Source organism: Nanorana parkeri, unplaced genomic scaffold, assembly GCF_000935625.1.
Source record: "Nanorana parkeri isolate BGI_ZX_2015 unplaced genomic scaffold, ASM93562v1 scaffold254, whole genome shotgun sequence".
NCBI classification, from domain to species: Eukaryota; Metazoa; Chordata; class Amphibia; order Anura; family Dicroglossidae; genus Nanorana; species Nanorana parkeri.
Window position 1 is genome coordinate 636,448 of NW_017306522.1, and position 19,492 is coordinate 655,939.

The 19,492-nt window shown below is 41.3% G+C and overlaps 1 protein-coding gene across 1 annotated transcript in view; it reads left to right on the forward strand.

The window, feature by feature from the left end:
- The window catches only part of MRE11A (MRE11 homolog A, double strand break repair nuclease), a 171,661-nt gene that overhangs the window by 25,405 nt on the left and 126,764 nt on the right, over nucleotides 1-19,492 (forward strand). Inside the window, exons 4-6 of the mRNA XM_018556808.1 lie at nucleotides 6,039-6,126; nucleotides 11,345-11,486; nucleotides 16,925-17,039. Coding sequence (XP_018412310.1) covers nucleotides 6,039-6,126; nucleotides 11,345-11,486; nucleotides 16,925-17,039 — 345 coding nt within the window. The remainder of the gene's footprint in view (nucleotides 1-6,038; nucleotides 6,127-11,344; nucleotides 11,487-16,924; nucleotides 17,040-19,492) is intronic.

Here is a 19,492-nt window from a genome sequence, read left to right on the forward strand (position 1 = left end):
TCCGCCGGCTCTATAGCCGGCGGATCGCTTGTATATTAACGGGCATCGCTGCCTGTTTTCAAATAGCGGGGATTTCCCGCTCGCGCACGGCGCGCCCGAGCGGGCGGATGTAACAGGACGTGTATACACGCCCAGTTACATCCAAGAAGCTCCCGGCAGGCCGTGTATACACAGCGGCTGGCCGGGAGGTAGTTAAGAGAACTATGGGGGAAAAACACTTACCCCATAGTTCTCCTTTAATCATGATTAATGGTTAAAGCGGAACTTTACACTCAAAAATCAAATTCTACCAATGCATCCCTCTATGTATGATGATTAATAATAACATAGACATGTCAGGTGTGAAATGCTGTGATTATGAAATACTTACACTTGCAGAACATTCACTTCCTGCTTTGAAAGGGCAAAATGACTTCAGTTTGCCAAAGCAATACACACTGGGATTGCCTTGTCATCAGCAGATCATTGCTGGGAAATCTCATCTGTAATCTCATGAGATCTCAGGGAAAGGCATTTTCCTTCCCTGAGATGATTTGCATGGTTACTTGTCCTGGTCACACGTCCTAGTCACATGTGCCAGAGTTCCAAGAAGTAATGCGATATCTAGTAACCTTCTCTAGTAAACAAGGCCACTATCAGGAGACTGGAGAAGAAAAGATAAATATTCAAGAATACAAAGCCGGAAATTATCTAGAAGTATGTGTTTGTAGATTGTCAGTACTAAACATTTCTAAAGGTGTGTTTGTTGTTATTTTAAAGATATGGGTAAAGGTCCGCTTTAAGCTCCATTAGGGGGTGAAAAATGTGTCTGTGGTGATCCTTTAAACGGTTGCATAAAACATAATTTATAGTTGTCCCTGCTCAGCTCCTGCGGTTTTCCACCCCACTGGCAACACCAGCACTGCAGCTAAGATTGACACTGGAATTGTGTATACATCCCTGTGTACGCTCGCTTATTACCAAAATATAGCCTGCGATGACGTTGTGGCCGGCATTAGGAACGTGCACAACTAAAAGTGGAATTGTTGTGTTTATTAGACTATAGAAAAAAAACTTGTTATAGTGCTGAGGTATGGGGTTCATAACACGGTATTAAAATTTCTCAGAACAGATTTCCAACCTTGTGACAACCATGGGCCACATCTGGGTAATGTGCGTTGAAACCGCCACTAGTTAGTTCTAGGGCAGCCGCAGTTTGTTTACATTTTGTAGAGCTAGCTTCAGCTCTTAAACCACTTCTGGACCCGCAATATGTATATAAAGATTGCGGTCCTGAAGTGGTTAAAACCAAGCTCATAGCTGCTGCAGCAGCCATTATCTTGAGATTGTGTTTGCAGCCGGCAGCCAGCTTTCACATTCAAGTGATTGGCCACCTGTTGAGCTGTCCGTTCACTTGCATGCTGCTGAAAACCCCATGACACCGCTGTTGGCTATGCCGGGTTCCGCTGTCCCCTGTGCACACTTCCAGTGCCTGATCTCCACTCTGATTACTGAATTTGGAAGCAACAGGGAATTTATCACTTCGGGTTTCAGTGTGTCATTTTTTTTATGGCTGCTGTAGCTGGAGAAGAAGCTGGTAAGACACAGTTGTTGCTTCATCAACTTCTGAAAAAAGTTAAAAAATTAAAGTGCCATGTAATACATTTAAAAAAAAATGATTAAAGCCCTTGACCCCCAAGTACACACAAATGCATATGTTACATACACTATATTGCCAAAAGTATTGGGACACCTGCCTTTACACGCACATGAACTTTAATGGCATCCCAGTCTTAGTCCATATGGTTCAATATTGAGTTGGCCCACCCTTTGCCACTATAACAGCTTCAACTCTTCTGGGAAGGCGTCCACAAGGTTTAGGAGTGTGTCTATGGGAATGCTTGACCATTCTTTCAGAAGCGCATTTGTGAGGTCAGGTACTGATGTTGGACGAGAAGGCCTGGCTCGCAGTCTCCGCTCTAATTTATCCCAAAGGTGTCCTGTCGGTTTGAGGTCAGGACTGTGCAGGCCAGTCAAGTTCCTCCATTCCAAACTCGCTCATCCATGTCTTTATGGACCTTGTTTTGTGCACTGGTGCGCAGTCATGTTGGAACAGGAAGGGGCCATCCCCAAACTGTTCCGACAAAGTTGGGACCATGAAATTGTCCCAAATGTCTTTACCTTAAGAGTTCCCTTCACTGGAACTAAGGTGCCAAGCCCAACCCCTGAAAAACAGCGTGTTTATGCACTTGGAGAAATTTAAGGTGCCCATACACCTTACGATTATCAGACGAAACTTTTCGTCCGATGATCGAATAGTCGTACGATTTTCGTACGGCAACCCCATCCTGCCCCAATGATCGCAAGATTAATTTAGCCGTAATTAACGAAAAGCACCTGGACAAAATGCGGTAATTGATTTGCTGTATTTTCGTTAGCGCAAGCGCAGTGTAGGTCGTACGACTTTTGATGGACGGAAACGCCAGCAACCTTACGACAATCGTACGATCTAGCAAAGTTTTCAGACATGCTTGACCGTCAAAAGTCGAACGATTGTACAGTACTGTTGGTCGGACACTGCAATGCACACATACGAATATTGGCCGAAAAGTCGATCGCATACGAAAATCGTCCGATAATCGTAAGGTGTATGGGCACCTTTAGATCGAGCATTTATTGTTTTCATATGCGCGGCACTTTGTATGGTAAAAGTGACTACTTAGGTGGTTTTCCTTTTAGTGCCTGCAGCTATTTTTTACTGGTGCGTGGTAATTATTTATTAATTATAATTTTAGTGTCATCACTCACTGTTAACTCTAAATTGTTAAGCAGGAAAGACTTTTCGGTCATTGTCTATGTGCAATTTTGGGTACTGTAGTTTTTTTGCCATTTAATGGGCACATGCAATTTTAAAGCCTATTTTTTTCCACTTTTGCAGAGGTATTTTTAAGAAAATGTTTGCAAGCAATGTACATCGAGTGCACTTGAAGCAGGCATATGCAGTTGCTCTATATGAACACAGAAACGTACATTTCTGTTAGCTTTCCTTTTCATATCCTCATGGAAATGGCTGCCTCTGTGCGTTGCAAGCAATCTATAGAAGTTAGAACTGGTTCCAGACTGCTTTACAATCTGACCCTGGTATCAGACTGCATTTCCTGTGGAGAACATTTTTAATTTCTAGGATTCAGGCCTAATGATAACTTCATTAAAAATAAAAAAAGCCTGCAATGTGAGTCATGAAAATGTGTGCATATAAACATCATCACTGCACTTCTACATTACCACAATAAATGTTAATCACTTACAAAGGTGGAAATTGACTTTAAGGCTTGATATGTTAGGATTCTGTCGGGTAAACAGATACAAATCTGTTAAATTTACCTAAAAATTTGGCATTCTGTTTGTGTACACTAAAATAGTGTATTTTGTCCCCTAAAATCATTGATTTGATAAACCAATAGTTAGTTCAAATATTGTGACACCAAAAAATTGCAACTAGCATTTTTTTTTAAATATATGAAGCCTCTGCTTTTAGAAAATATGTACTTGTTTGTTTTGGGGTTTCTACTCAAAAATTTTGATTTTAAAGTGTATGCAAAAATTTTAAGAAATTGCCCCACTCATGCTCACCTGTTTCCTGTGGGAGCTTGGGTCAGCATTTGCAGCATTCAGAGTGGAGGGGCCACCAGAAACCTCTATTCCTCGATCTCCACTGTGAGACACAAGCCTGAGAGAGATATATTTATTAAACGTGACACTGAAAATGACCATCATTTCATTTTATGGATCCTCTGCTTTTTGAAAATATATTGTAAATATATAATGTCTTGGGGTTTTCAGTGCATTTTCATGTAAAAAACAATAAAATAAAAAAAGGGCTCTAGCAATGAAAGCATTACTCATTGCAAGTCACTGACATGGAACAAGTGCGCAACAAGATACTTTTTTTCTGACTTCCATCATTTGCATACTTTCTTGAAGTCAGGGGTTTAGAAAGTATGAAAGCTAGCTAGTCTTCATAACAGCCAGGATATGAACATGTTCAGATGCAAGACAGAAAGCTCAGAATTTCTTTTATGACAGGTGTGCTCTTGAGACTGAGTGGAATTGCTTCTATATGAACATCTTTGCAAAGCCTCCTTTCTCAGTAAGTGGAAATTAGCTCAACTTTAAAGTACCATTATGTAATTAGAGTGCTCTTCTCCTCTTACTTATATCCTCCCCTTTTCCATACTGTAGAACATTCTGTTTTTGTGTGATCTTGATAGTTATTAACCTCGGCACACCTGTGTTCATTATAAAAGTGTCACGCTAAATTCTTGACCTTTCCTGTGCACTGTGCAAGTTGGACGGGAATGAGGTTGACATTGATTTACAACAAAATAATTGTTTAATCTTAAAGTGATATTAAACCCTCAGATTTTTTAACATAATGTATGTCTTACTGTAATCCATGGTAGTTTCCCTTGGATGGTCGTAAGGTGTATGGGCACCTTTATGCACACATTACAGTATTGGTTTATGTTAAAAAATCTGAGGGTTTAATGTCACTTTAATCAGAAGATTTTTATGAATTTCATCATGGGACATATTTAGCTTTATAGTTTTCTGGATAACCGCAGTCTTGTGATCATATTTCATCTAATTAATATATAATGGGGCCCAATACTTCAAAGTGACACTGTCATCGCCTGTACGAATCAATGACAGGCTGGCTGAAACAACGGCTGTACAGGTATGCGCACAAGTACCACTATTTAAATGCATGCTGGGACTTATGCACTGCCCTGAACTCAGACCCTCTGCATGCGGGCAATGCATAATTCCTGGGACACATACTGGTTTTCAGGGGTTATTTAAAAAATGCATTTTATTATATTGATTTTAATATTTGGTGGAATTTCCCCCAAATGTTTTTTTTTTAAGTTATAATATTGTTAATTTACTTGTATTTACCTTTTTTTTAATACATATTTTATAGAGTACATCTTTGGTAAATTAGTATCTCAGGGGAATCTCTTTGAAGGTATCCATTTGCCAATCTTTTTGTAAATAGAAAATGTCAATTAGTTGCTCAGATATCTATGAGTATGTTGGCAAATCTCTGTAGGGCATATTGGGCACTTCCAGTCCTTTTTATTGTCTTGCTGTTATCCTTTGTGTGACCAACTTGCCACAATAATTGCTTAATGCATCATGTTCAAAAGACCATCTGTATTTTCAGAGGAAACAGTCGACAGCAGGCAGGACAGATTCTATAGGGGTGGTAGTCTTTGGACAGATGACCACAGTAAACGCAGACAGTAGTAAAGTCAGCAGACTGATGGTCAGGTCATGTACAGATACATAGAGCCTAGGTTCCAGACATGTAGACAGAGCGCTGACAACCAATGGCAAAGGTAACAGAGCGATGATTAAGATAAGTACAAAGTCCAAACTGTTCACATGGAAACCCGAGGCATGGACATTCTGGCAGAAGTCCAAGACAGACAGATCTATCCAAGTAATGACCATACAGACAAGCCTGTTGATTAGGCACAGCCTTGCAGCTATAGCCTCACATTAGGGTGGGTTCACACCATCACGTTGCGGTAACACATGTTACTGCCATAGGTGTGCTGCTGTACAGTTTATTTTGAATGGCATCACAACGCACTAAGGCAGCACAGTTGCTCTGTGCCTTATGGATTGCATTGCTTTCCCAAAAAAAGGGACAAGGGTGCTGTCGGCCATTCTGGGGGTTGCGTTGGCAACCCATTCAAAACGAATGGACTACCTTGCATTAATGTGTGATATAACCCGTGTTAATGTGTATAGGGTAATGCACCAGACAAGTGTGAACCCAGCTTTAAAGTCCACTTATGAGTGCAGGTGAGGACAGGTGTACACAGCAGAAATCTGAGAGGCCGTGCGACTAGCTGAAGGTGAAGACTCATGGATGATCATGTTGTTGGAACATTCTTTTTTTTCCCTTCTATACATCATAAAAATTGTTATTTGTTCTGATGATGTGAATACGAATGTATGATAATTAAAATGTTTGCTTTCTTTCATAGGTTTCCCTGGGTAAATTACCAAGATGACAATCTAAATATCTCTATGCCTGTGTTCAGTGTGCACGGAAATCACGATGATCCTACAGGGGTAATTATTCTACAGCAAGAAGGATGCTTGCTCTGGGGGAGGGTAGGGTGTTGAATGTGCACAAAGATGATGCTTTCAGCTATTAGGGTAATGTAGGGTGCCTTTAAAGGAGAACTATGGGGTCAGGGCTTTTCCCCATAGTTCTCCTTAGGGTAACGGGAGGACACAAACTAGCGCCCTCCCGTCACCCTAAGCTCAGTATACCGCCAGCTACAGCTGGCGGTATACTGAGACGCCGCAGCCGGAGCGGATCCCGACATTGCTGTCGAGATCCGCCCAGCTGCGTGAGTGACAGCTGGCTCTGCCTATCAGTCAGCGCTGGCGGATCGGAGCGGGGAGGGGGGAATCCAGCCCCTCCGCTGTCAAGGCAGAGAGCTGTGACAGGATCGAGAAGTGAGCAAACACCGGCATGTGTTCGCTCACCTCCCGATCTACTGAGCCGACCTGTGACAGTCTCATTGTCACAGGTCGGCTAGAACTATGAGGTGAGTTAAAAGCACTCACCTCAGAGTTCTCCTTTAAATATAGCGCATTAATTTTGCCTGGAGTTGGCGCTTTAAAGGAAACCTGAAGAGTGTTTTCAGTATGTATTCTGAGTTTTTGTAACTTTCACCTGAGTCATTGTTGATGGGTTATATGGGGCCACAAACAAATGTTATTAGTTTTCTTTCCAGCTCGAATGTAATTTATTTTTGAGATTAGAGTGAAACTGGAAACTACCAAAATATGGCCCCTAAATGGAGCTAAGAATCGTAGGAAATAAAAACTTATTGTCTATATTCCTCAGCTCTATCTAGTGGCCATTATGTGCAAATTCCCTGATATTACATTCTATCGGAAAAAAAAGAAAAAAACCTAATAACTTCCATTTCTGCCTCTTTCATGCAGTATGAATGTATATGACAGTTTTGCAGGATGAATGGCTCTGCAATTTTTTTTATTCTAATAAATACACCCCTATGTGTTTATCGTCCCTGTTCACTGGTTGATAAGGCATATAGAGAGTCTGTTGTTTCCATTGAGATGGAGGAGTAGTGAAGTGAAGAAATGATCAGTGCTACTGATTATAAGGCAAAGCATTGCATAAGCAATGCCAAAAAAAAATATATAAACACCCTTTGAAAAGATTATTGAAAACGACACTAAACTTAGGAATTAAATCTTAAAAATGCATTCAGGTACCTTTTAGGAGAACTATGGGGTCAGTGCTTCTCCCCCATCCTTTCCGCCAGTCAGTGCGGGAGGATCAGACGTGGGGGGAATCCTTGCAGGGAGCCGTGAGTGACAGCTAGAGCTATGAGGCTGAGTGATTTTCACTCCCCTCATAGTTCTCCTTTAACTATTAACAGAAATGTATCTTATTTGTGTATCACTCGGCTGTAGATCCTCAAATCATCTCTGAATTGGTGCTGACACTGTCCTTCCTCCTGGAGGGGGGCTACTTTTGTTCCCCATGGTCCCTGTGTGTGTTGTAAAGTAGTCAACGCTCCAAGCTCACTCCTGTGATGGACTACAATCTCATTTTTAGTTTACTAATTTGTATTGCAATCGACTGCAATCTTTATTTTAGTATTCTCAGACACAGTTCTGAAAAGGATTAATTTTTCAGGTGAGAACCGGCAGCACCCACGTGTGTGTTCTGTGACTGTGCTGTCAATGACTTCTGCAGGCCGCAGACTAATGACTGAAAACCAGTGTGGCTCTTCACTGGAAGTTTTCTTGCAAAACAAACTTTCTGGCAAAAGATGCCACTGTGCCCCCCCTTTCACTGTCTTTCACTCTCTCTGCACATAGCATTAATTTAGTAATGTTGTTAATATTTATAATTGTTCTTTATTTACAGTTGAGATTGACATTATAACATTAATAGTTGTTATCAATGATTGATATTTTAGGTTAGCTCCAATGCATTATTATGTTAAAGATCAGTTTATTATTAGGAATATATTTGATCAGACCTGTGACAGTCTCATTGTCACAGGTCGGCTAGAACTATGAGGTGAGTTAAAAGCACTCACCTCAGAGTTCTCCTTTAAATATAGCGCATTAATTTTGCCTGGAGTTGGCGCTTTAAAGGAAACCTGAAGAGTGTTTTCAGTATGTATTCTGAGTTTTTGTAACTTTCACCTGAGTCATTGTTGATGGGTTATATGGGGCCACAAACAAATGTTATTAGTTTTCTTTCCAGCTCGAATGTAATTTATTTTTGAGATTAGAGTGAAACTGGAAACTACCAAAATATGGCCCCTAAATGGAGCTAAGAATCGTAGGAAATAAAAACTTATTGTCTATATTCCTCAGCTCTATCTAGTGGCCATTATGTGCAAATTCCCTGATATTACATTCTATCGGAAAAAAAAGAAAAAAACCTAATAACTTCCATTTCTGCCTCTTTCATGCAGTATGAATGTATATGACAGTTTTGCAGGATGAATGGCTCTGCAATTTTTTTTATTCTAATAAATACACCCCTATGTGTTTATCGTCCCTGTTCACTGGTTGATAAGGCATATAGAGAGTCTGTTGTTTCCATTGAGATGGAGGAGTAGTGAAGTGAAGAAATGATCAGTGCTACTGATTATAAGGCAAAGCATTGCATAAGCAATGCCAAAAAAAAATATATAAACACCCTTTGAAAAGATTATTGAAAACGACACTAAACTTAGGAATTAAATCTTAAAAATGCATTCAGGTACCTTTTAGGAGAACTATGGGGTCAGTGCTTCTCCCCCATCCTTTCCGCCAGTCAGTGCGGGAGGATCAGACGTGGGGGGAATCCTTGCAGGGAGCCGTGAGTGACAGCTAGAGCTATGAGGCTGAGTGATTTTCACTCCCCTCATAGTTCTCCTTTAACTATTAACAGAAATGTATCTTATTTGTGTATCACTCGGCTGTAGATCCTCAAATCATCTCTGAATTGGTGCTGACACTGTCCTTCCTCCTGGAGGGGGGCTACTTTTGTTCCCCATGGTCCCTGTGTGTGTTGTAAAGTAGTCAACGCTCCAAGCTCACTCCTGTGATGGACTACAATCTCATTTTTAGTTTACTAATTTGTATTGCAATCGACTGCAATCTTTATTTTAGTATTCTCAGACACAGTTCTGAAAAGGATTAATTTTTCAGGTGAGAACCGGCAGCACCCACGTGTGTGTTCTGTGACTGTGCTGTCAATGACTTCTGCAGGCCGCAGACTAATGACTGAAAACCAGTGTGGCTCTTCACTGGAAGTTTTCTTGCAAAACAAACTTTCTGGCAAAAGATGCCACTGTGCCCCCCCTTTCACTGTCTTTCACTCTCTCTGCACATAGCATTAATTTAGTAATGTTGTTAATATTTATAATTGTTCTTTATTTACAGTTGAGATTGACATTATAACATTAATAGTTGTTATCAATGATTGATATTTTAGGTTAGCTCCAATGCATTATTATGTTAAAGATCAGTTTATTATTAGGAATATATTTGATCAGTTCGTTTTATTTATTATTTTTCAGCTAAATTTAAAGTATGTCAGGTAAAAAAAAAAAAAAAAACATACAATATATCTCGGCAAATACATGCACATCTCCCCATGTTTTATCCAATTAAAGACTCTGCAAGCACAGAAAAATACCTGTGGATCCTGGTAGAATCGCACACAACTCCTAATTTTCTGTCGTGTGCTGATAATATGCGCCTTTACTGAGCTAAAATGGCAAGAAATGGTGTCAGCTCAGACAAGAAATGGTGTCAGCCCTGCCCAGTTGTCTATTACAGCTTTAGCCAGAGCAGGCAAACAGGTTAAGCCGGGAGTTGGATTTCTACCTGCATGTATACTGATGATTTGCGAGGATAAGGAAGCAGGTCTGATGGCAGGAAGCTTTACAGCAAAGTCACCCTGCAGCTTACTGAACCAGCGTGCCTGCAGTTGGGCTTTAGACTGGACCTATCAATAAAGTGACCCTGTCATCTCGTATGTAACATAGACCTACTAAAAGAAAAAGCCTTATATACTTTCCTTTACCGCGTCCCGTTTCCTGAAAAGTCGCCACTTCTCCGGTTACCTGGTGCTGCAAGTATTTGACCAGTTGGATGGTTCAAATACACATGCTGTGGTTACGTCTGCCATCTTTTACTTCCTGATGTGATGTACAAACCAGCGGGAGACACCACAGCGAGTGGTGGGGGAGCAGGTATTTCGCAAACCTGAAACTAAGCAGTGAAGTGATGGCTTTTTCAGAAACAGGCCATTGGTTACTACTTATGGACTGTATGGACTTATATGGACTGTACATCCTTCTTATTGGTGCTGCATAGTTACTATGCTTTACTGCACCTCGTTTGTCCAAAATATGTATTGAAAGATTAACGCAGACAAACTCCATATTGCCTTACTACTGATGAGCATATTGCCTTACTACTGATGAGCCTGGGTTTGGTGCGAACCCAGTTTGCCTGAGTTCACCCAAGCCCACTCAAAACTCCGACCGCCAACCCCTCCACCTCCGGTCCATTAAGTGATGGCATTTGCGACGGGGGCAATTCTCCGCCCTTTGTGATGTATTATTACAAAATGGAGATGTATGGGGAATGCACCTCTCCACAACTGATTGGGCCTGGAGGGAGAGTGTGCAAGTCATAGTTTTGGACAGGCTTGGGCGAACTGGGTTTGCACCATCCGGGTTCATTACTATGCCGTACCAATTATATTGATCATCCTGCTCCTAATGGAACTTGCCCCAGTCATGCAGAAACCCACTAGTAATAATAAGGGAGGAGGACAATTGTATGTTTTTTGAGTTGTAAATGGAAACCATGGAGGGAACCCACACAAACACCAGAAGAATATTAAAATTCCATGCAAGTCATATCCCTAGTAGGAAAAAAAAAACAAGACCTCAGTGCTGCAAGGAAAATGTGCTAACTAGCCAGCCACCATGGCATGTTGTTGAGTCTAGCCAGGGCTGTCAGACATTTATTGAAAACAATGGTCTTTGCAGATGGCTTAGGCTGTGAATGGTTTGCTTACAGCGACAGTTTAGCAATGATGCTACTTGCACTGCCTGAGCTACTGAAAAAGAATCTACACATCTGTATATGAAAAACAATCAAGAAACTAGAACACTCATCATTAAGCAACACAATATATCCAGTAGTTTGCTCTGTTGGTGGGGAGATTGTTCTGATGGGTTTTATTAGAGCTTTGCCAGTCCTCATTATGGCTGCTTTGTCGTTACAGGCAGATGCTCTTTGTGCTCTGGATCTGTTGAGCTGTGCTGGACTTGTGAACCATTTTGGACGTTCACCATCTGTAGAAAAGATTGATATCAGCCCGGTACTGTTACAGAAAGGGAGAACCAAGATTGCTCTGTATGGATTAGGTGAGTCTCTGTCACTGCATTTACTATCCGTGTTATAGGGTTACTCTTAGAGATGAGCCTGGGCTTAGTGTGAACCCAGTTCGCCTGAGTTTGCCCAAGCTCGCTCAGAACTCTGACCGCCACCCCCTCCTCCCGACCCAACCAGTGTTGCCTATTTTTGTGACGTATAGCTGTGGGGCGGGTAATGTGTCTCTCCGCAACTGATTGGGTCGGGAGGAGGGAGCGGTAGTCAGAGTTTTGAGAGGGCTTAGGAGAATTGGGTCCCTGCCTCATGTCTAGTTATTCTACAGCCTGGATATTTTAATTATGGGTGGATACCTGTTCTATCAGTCATTCAACTTAATTTATAGCATTGTCTTTTTTTATTTTTTATTCTTATGGATAGCGTTCGGAAGGGTTTAAACATTTTGCTGCCGGATTTGTTTTTTTCTACATTTTAAAATAAGGTTTTAAGCATTTTAATCCTGAAATTTATTTGAATCCCCCAAAACATGATATCATTTCTGAAAGCAGGGAACATGTAGAATACAAAAGGTGGCAGCTGTAAATTTCTATGTTGTGCCATATTAAAGCAATTGTTTTTCAAGTCTATATTTTCAGGATAAAATGAACTAAGATTCATCCCCTGAGATGGCTTGTTAGCCCCCTGATGTCATAGCAATGAAGTTAAGCGTAAAAAAAAGAAAGAAAAAAAAATGAAAGTCACAAATTAAACAAAAAAAAAAATGTATATTTTTTTAAAGTTTCCTTCCCCCACGTCCCACACACACACACATGCTTCGGGTGCGAAACCAACAACTTTTGTGCTACACAGCGAACGCCTGAGTGCAAATAATAATTCTAGGACCATTAATCACTGTTAAAACTACAGTAAATTGATGATCGGTAAAAGCTTTTAAATTGTCGTCTATGGCCAATTTTGGGGAAAGTAGTATTTTTTTTTTGCAATTTTGTGGGTGTGTGCAATTTTAAGGCTTAACATGTTTGGTGTACATTTACCCGTCGTGACCCCATCATTTATATTTTACCAAAAAATTGGGTAATAATAAATGTTTCATAACATAACATAGGGAAAAGTTTTTTCCCCAAAATGTTTGGTACTTTTTTCTTTATATAGTCAGTCAAAGTACTGTAGCGCTGAATACTGAAAAATGGCCTGGACAGGAAGGGGGTGTAAACACTAGGGATGCACTGATACCGGTTTTTCCGCATCGAGTGCCAGTACAGATATTTTTTATTTTTGGTACTACTCACCGATACCCAATACCGATAACAGAAGTCCCATTAAGGAAGCCAGGTGGCGTGCAATGACTTGCCACCCAGCTTCCTGATTAGCCGGGAAGTCGTCTCCATGCTCCCTCGTCACCAGGTGACAAGGAATCATGGAGCCGGGTTCCTGGCCACTCAGGAAGCCGGGGGCGGGTAATGACTCACTGCCGGCTTCCTAATTGGCCAGCATCTCGACCAATTAGCCGGGCGGCGAGTCATTACATGGTCTGGAAGCCAGCTCCATGCTCCCTAGGTATGGCTCGGTATGGCTTCCTGATACTGGAAGTGCCAGTATTGGGGTAAGTATTGGGAGCAAGTACTCACCCAAATACTCGGTATCCCTATTTAACACTCCGCTCTTCAAGTGGTTAAAATAATCCTCAGCACAGAGTGACTTGCATGCAATAAAAGATGAGGAACTATACTGATCCTTCCAGTGGCCTGTTTGTTTAAACATTGTTTCTTTGCTGACAGATGGCAGCTGCTTGTGTTCCTCACCTCCAGGTGTGTGGAATGCCTGCTTTTCTACCCTCTTTTACATCACTACAGGATGTACGAGTCGGCAGGAGGAACCACATTGTGCCATGGAGGAAAAGTATTCGACTCATATGACCTGTCAAATACCTGATGGAGGTTCTTTATGCCTGTTTAGATTTTTAGCAAAGAAAAACTTTTGGCTGAGGTTAGGCTTTACTTTAGAAACAGTCATTTTTTTGTTTGCTCCAGATATGGAAAGGAGTTGTTTTTAGCACATCTATGATATTGCATGTTCAGAGATTCTGTAACAGCATTGACCTTTAAGGCGAACACAAATCAGTATGTAAGGCTTGGTGTCTTGTTGTGCATGACTCTTTTGTACATTACTTATGGAAATTAAATGTCCTTTTGAAAGCCTTAAGTGTTTAAAACTATGAAAGGAAAACCTTTTTGCTCCGTCCCTCTCTTCGGTATTATTGGCATTGAATACAATTAAACTAATTTTACTTTTAAATGTCAAGTTGTTTTTTATAGGCAGTAAACATTTTAATAATGATTTATAACACAATTTTATAATTCAGCGAAGAATAAAAAAAGATGGATATCTGGGGAATGACAGAGATGGTGAATAGTGCCGAAGTAATTATGTCTAAAGGAAAGCTCAATAAAAATACACTGTCATAGACCATGAATTAATGCTGTGTTCAATATCTCAAGTACATCAATTATTAGGCTGCTATTATTATTAGGATGCTTTATGTATTCTCAGGTATTGGAAGACAGTGTGAGAGGGTAGACGGTAGCAGGATAGCAGCTGTCAGACATCAGATGACCTCTGACTACTTAATCTTGAACCCTTCAAAGATAGGTGCCTAAATGGGGCACTTGGGAGGTGATTCTGAACCCTGCACAGTTGATACTAAATAATAAGTCTATTACTTTGCAAAACCATGGGCTATAGTATGGAATTGCCACACTCACCCCATTTGTGGCTTTAGGATCCTCCACTCTATGCTATTCATAAGATTTTGGAGCGTATCTCTGGGGATTTGTGTTTTTTCAGCAAAAATAGAATTTGTGAAGTCAGGCTGAAGTAGAAGACCTGCAAAGAAACAAAAGGCAGAGCTCCGCCTCCATGTTTAATATAATGTATTCATTTTCCAGGAAAGATAAAAATTATACTCACAAGTGTTAATGAAAGAACGCTTTTAAGGTCACACAATCAACTTGTTACGGCGGAACTTCAGGAAGGAATTTTCCCTGATTGCCAACATGGCGGCTGTCAGTGACATTCCTGACTCCTCCAGCCGCTGTGTATCTTGGTTTATGCGTCAGAAGACCCGGCTAGCAATTGTCTTTTTAATTTATACCAAGAGTGTTCAGTAGGATTGACATCAGGTCTTTATGTAGGCCACTTGAGTTCCACTGCCACCATACTCCTCATACCTTAGCTTTATGGACCTGGCTTTTTCCACAGTGGCACAGTCATGCTAAAAACACAAAGCGCACAGCTCACCCCTGTCATGCATCCTTGTAATCCGCATTTGGTGCACGGAGGACTCTCTTCTGGAGTGAGAGGCTCAAAAATTGTAGAACCAGCACACGATGATCTTCCAAAGAGAATCAAATGTTATTCCACTTGCATCTATACAAAAAAAAGCTCATGCAGTTCTGCCTTACTCTGCTTTAGAAATAGCACAGTCATGCTGGATCAGAAAAGAACCTCCTCTAAATTGTTTTCAGGAAGTGGAAACGCATACTTGTGTGATATGTTTTTGTATGCTGTAGCATTGCCAGTACTCTTCATTGGAAACACTTGGAATTACATTTTAGGGGTGTCCACATATTTTGGCCATGTTAGGTAGGTGATGTGATTTTCAGATGTCCACAAGCGTTTTGTCATATAGTGTATGTAACATTCTCCCACCAAAAGAGCCTCCAAATCCAGGTTGGATGCTGGCCCAGTAATAACTACTTCTCTTCAAGGTCCGCTTTAGTCCTGCTTGCTGCCATGCTCCTAGCTGTTTGTCTCAGAGTCCAGTAGATGCTCATTGTTTCCAAAGGCAACAGCTGAAAACAGTCAGGCCAGGTGCTAGAATGGTGTATGTCCTAAGACAGATTGTCACAGCAGACAGTAGCAGAGACTGCAGGCTGATGGCGAGGTCAGGCAGATGCTCAGAGTCCAGGTCCAAGGCAGGCAGACAGAGCACAGACTTCCAGTAACAGAGGCAGCAGCCCAGTGATCAAGATAAGCATAGACAAACTGAGTAAACACTGAGTCCAAACTGTTCAAAGGAACATTTGAGGCATGGACAGTCAGATATAAGCCAGAGGCAGGAAGCCCTATATCCAAGGCATAAACAAGCAAACAATCCTATTGAAGAGGAGCAGGCTTGAGGCTGTGATCTCACTTTAAAGGCCACTAATAGGGTCAGGTGAGGGAGAGTGTGCACAGCAGAGAATTGAGCTTTGTTGCAGAGTAACACCAGCTTGGTCGATAGGGCTGTTCCGATACCATTTTTTTAAGACCAAGACCAAGTACTTACCCTTAGGTACTTGCTGATACTAATTACCAATACTTTTTGTTAAAGGGACATGTAATATTTTTTCTAAAACAATACAGACTGATTTTGTGGCAGTTTCTTTATAATTATGAAGAACTGTAACTCAAACCATGATTATTCAGCAGTGGAGAATGGCAACCAGCAATAGAGGACTACAGATCCCATCAATCCATGATTATTCAGCAATGGAGAATGGCAACCAGCAATCATGGATTGCTGAGATTTGTAGTCCTCTATAGCCAGTTGCTATTCTTATTGATAATACAGCAATGGAGAATGGCAACCACCGATAGAGGACTACAGATCCCATCAATTCATGATTGTACTGCAATTATACAGGGCTGCATTTGGGTCTCACCGGGGCTGTGTGCAGATCTCACCAGGGCTCTGCAGGGTTGGTGCTGTGCTCTGCGGATTGGTGCCGTGCTCTCCAGGGCTCTGGGGTGTGGGTGCTGGCCCTTCCAGGGCTGTATGGGCAGGTGTGGGGTTATCCAGTACTGTAGTGGTCACGGGAAGGACGAGAGGTCCCCAGCAGGCATGTGTTCGTGTTTAAAAATTTAAAGGCCCGGTATCAGCCTTTATTATGGGGGCATTTTTTGCACGAGTACAAGTACTTGTGAAAATGCCCTTTGTCTGCACCTATACTAGTATCGGTCCCAGGACATCCCTACTGGTTGATACAGAGTTCTGTTTTATTAAATCTCCTAGCTAAGCCCTAGGATGATAGTTTAATGGAAGCCTGTAATCTAAGTAGTATGGAGGCTGCCGTTGCTGACTTCTCCTTTTGGAAATGCTTGTTATCTGGTTGTCATTATGACCCTTCATTTTTAATAGTTTTGTGTCAGTGATCTGATACAGGTCTTCAGATCAAAAGTTCTGAGTTTGCTTATTCCAAGTCAGAAAATGATCCATGACAGCCACACTACTAGCAATTTTTAAAGAAGGTCAGCAAAAGGAGACCTGGTATTTTTGTCATATAAGTGAAGACTGACAAAGGTTTATAGCAAGCATCTCTCCTGTCAGTTTACTTTCCCTCTCAGCCTAGATTCCAAGTGGGTTGTGTGTTTTCCCAGGTGCCATTGTTGCTGTTCTTTTGTCAATTGCCCCTCCATTTTGTTTTTGCCTCAGGGTCCATCCCCGATGAAAGACTCTACCGAATGTTTGTTAATAAACAAGTAACCATGTTGCGGCCCCGTGAAGATGAATCTATCTGGTTTAACTTATTTGTAATTCATCAGAACAGGTAAGGTCCCTCTGGGAATGTCCTGGACATCTGCTTCATGTTGCTAACATTATCCGGAACATTTATTTCCAAGTCAGTAAAGCACAACGCATTCTGTTCTAAGCCTGCTGGGAGCCGCATTTAAATTGTTAACACCGATATTCTGCAGTCATTAAAAGCCTCCAGTTACCGTAATTGCCTGAGACATCCACTTCCATTAACCCAAAATTTTCAACCAAGCTGTTCTATTGCTTTGAATAAAGTGTTCATTTGGCTTATTATCTTGAGTTGAACATTGCACTGCTTTACTTACACATATTGGATAGAAAGGAGGAAATAGAGTCAGAAGCGTGAGATATCGTGCCCAGAATTCCTCAACAGATGTTGCAAGTTAGATGGTTCAGTTTTTCAATTAAAATGAAAATTGCTTCCTTGATCTGCACTTTCAGCTTGGTGTGCCTTTGCGCCATTGTGTGAAATTTTCTTTTTAACTGATAGCAATGAAATATTTTATAACAAGACTAAAAACAGTTTACCAGTAGCACTTCCTGGAGATTCCGCACCCTGCCAGTGCTACACAAGTTAGATGTCAATAAAAGAAAAGAAGAATAGACTATGATGGCTGGATAAGATGAGCACAGAAATTCCAATCTCTGTTATCATACTAACTTATATTGGGTACGACAAAGACCTATAAGGAGAAATAAATGTGCCATCTCATATCATTTTTTATTGAGACAGTGCAAGACACATCCTTGACCTTTTAAGAGCACTAAAGCAAGATAGATATAATACTAGATAATATATAGTATTGAAGTACTGATCACATCCACTATAAATTTTTCAGTTGGCTTTCGTTTTGAAATAAGCTATTGGAATTTGCAGTATTTTTTTCTAATATATAAACAAGGCCTTGAAATGTATTTTAGAAACATATCTATATTTTCAACTTAAGTGACTGTTGTTTAAATAAAAATGTTAAAATAAAGTCTCCACTGCAAGGAAGTTATTATTCATCTCTCCCACGCGCCAACTCAGGCGTTAAATCTTAAAAATACATTCAAGTACCTTAACTATTAACAACAATGTATCTTATTTGTGTATCACTCGGCTGCAGATCCTCAAATCATCTCTGAATTGGTGCTTACACTCACTGTGCTTCCTTCTGGAGGGGGGCTACTTTTGTTCCCCATGGTCCCTGTGTGTGTTGTAAAGTAGCCACAGCTCCAAGCTCGCTCTAACTAAATGTGAAATTGTAGTCCATCACGGGAGTGAGCTTGGAGCGGTGACTCCTTTACAACACACACAGGGACCTTAGGGAACAAAAGTAGCCACCCCCCAGAAGGAAGGACAGTGTCATCACCAATTCAGAGATGATTTGAGGATCTACAGCCGAGTGATACACAAATAAGATACATTTTTGTTAATAGTTAAGGTACTTCAATGCATTTTTAAGATTTAAAGGAGAACTATGGGGTTAAGGTTAAGGCTTTTCCCCATAGTTCTCCTTAGGGTAACGGGAGAACACAAACTAGCGTCCTCCCGTCACCCTAAGCTCAGTATACCACAAGCTACAGCTCGCGGTATACTGAGACGGCACAGTATACCGCAAGCTACTGCTCGTGGTATACTGAGACGCCGCAGCTGAAGCGGATCCCGACAATTATGTCTGGATCCGCCCAGCTGTGTGAGTGACAGCTGGCTCTGCCTATCTAGAGGCAGAGCCAGCTGTACCCGCCCCTTCGCCCGTCCGATCCGCCAGTCAGCGCTGGCGGATCGGAGTGGGGAGGGGGGAATCCAGCGCCTCCCCTGTCATGGCAGAGAGTTGTGACAGGATCGAGAGGTGAGCGAACGCCGATATGTGTTCGCTCACTTCTCGATCTACTGAGCCGACCTTAGTGAAAAGCACTCACCTCATAGTTCTCCTTTAAGTCCTGAGTTTAGTGTCACTTTATTGCAGTAGGGAAGAAAAACACTGGCTAAAGAATCTTTAAAATATGACACCTCCGGGTGTGTCATATCTTTCTCCCACGTGTGCACTTGGTAATGTAATAGTTTGCTCTGGCATCTGTGACTGTTTCTTTTTATGGGCTTGGCTGCATATAAATATGGAGAAAGCTATAAGTTGGGGCATATTAAATAAGTGGCTTTCATTTACCTAATACTGTCGTCATAGGCATTAAAGCTGAAGTTTAATGTGCTTATATTTTTCCTTCCCTGGTTCCTTGTTTATCCCCTCATCAACATTCTAATGAAATGTTATATAAAATCTTTCCATTTTCATTAGATATCTTATTTTAGACCCAGTGATATCATCACAGGGTCTTTGTGCTTCTTTTTGCAATGCAGGCAGACCATTGCCTCGTACTGTGGTTGAGCTTGGGCACATCCTCTTTTCCCTTGCTATTGAGAATAGCCATTATAAATGTGGATCAGTTGTGATAGTTTGAAGGTTCTGGAAATGGACATGGCTT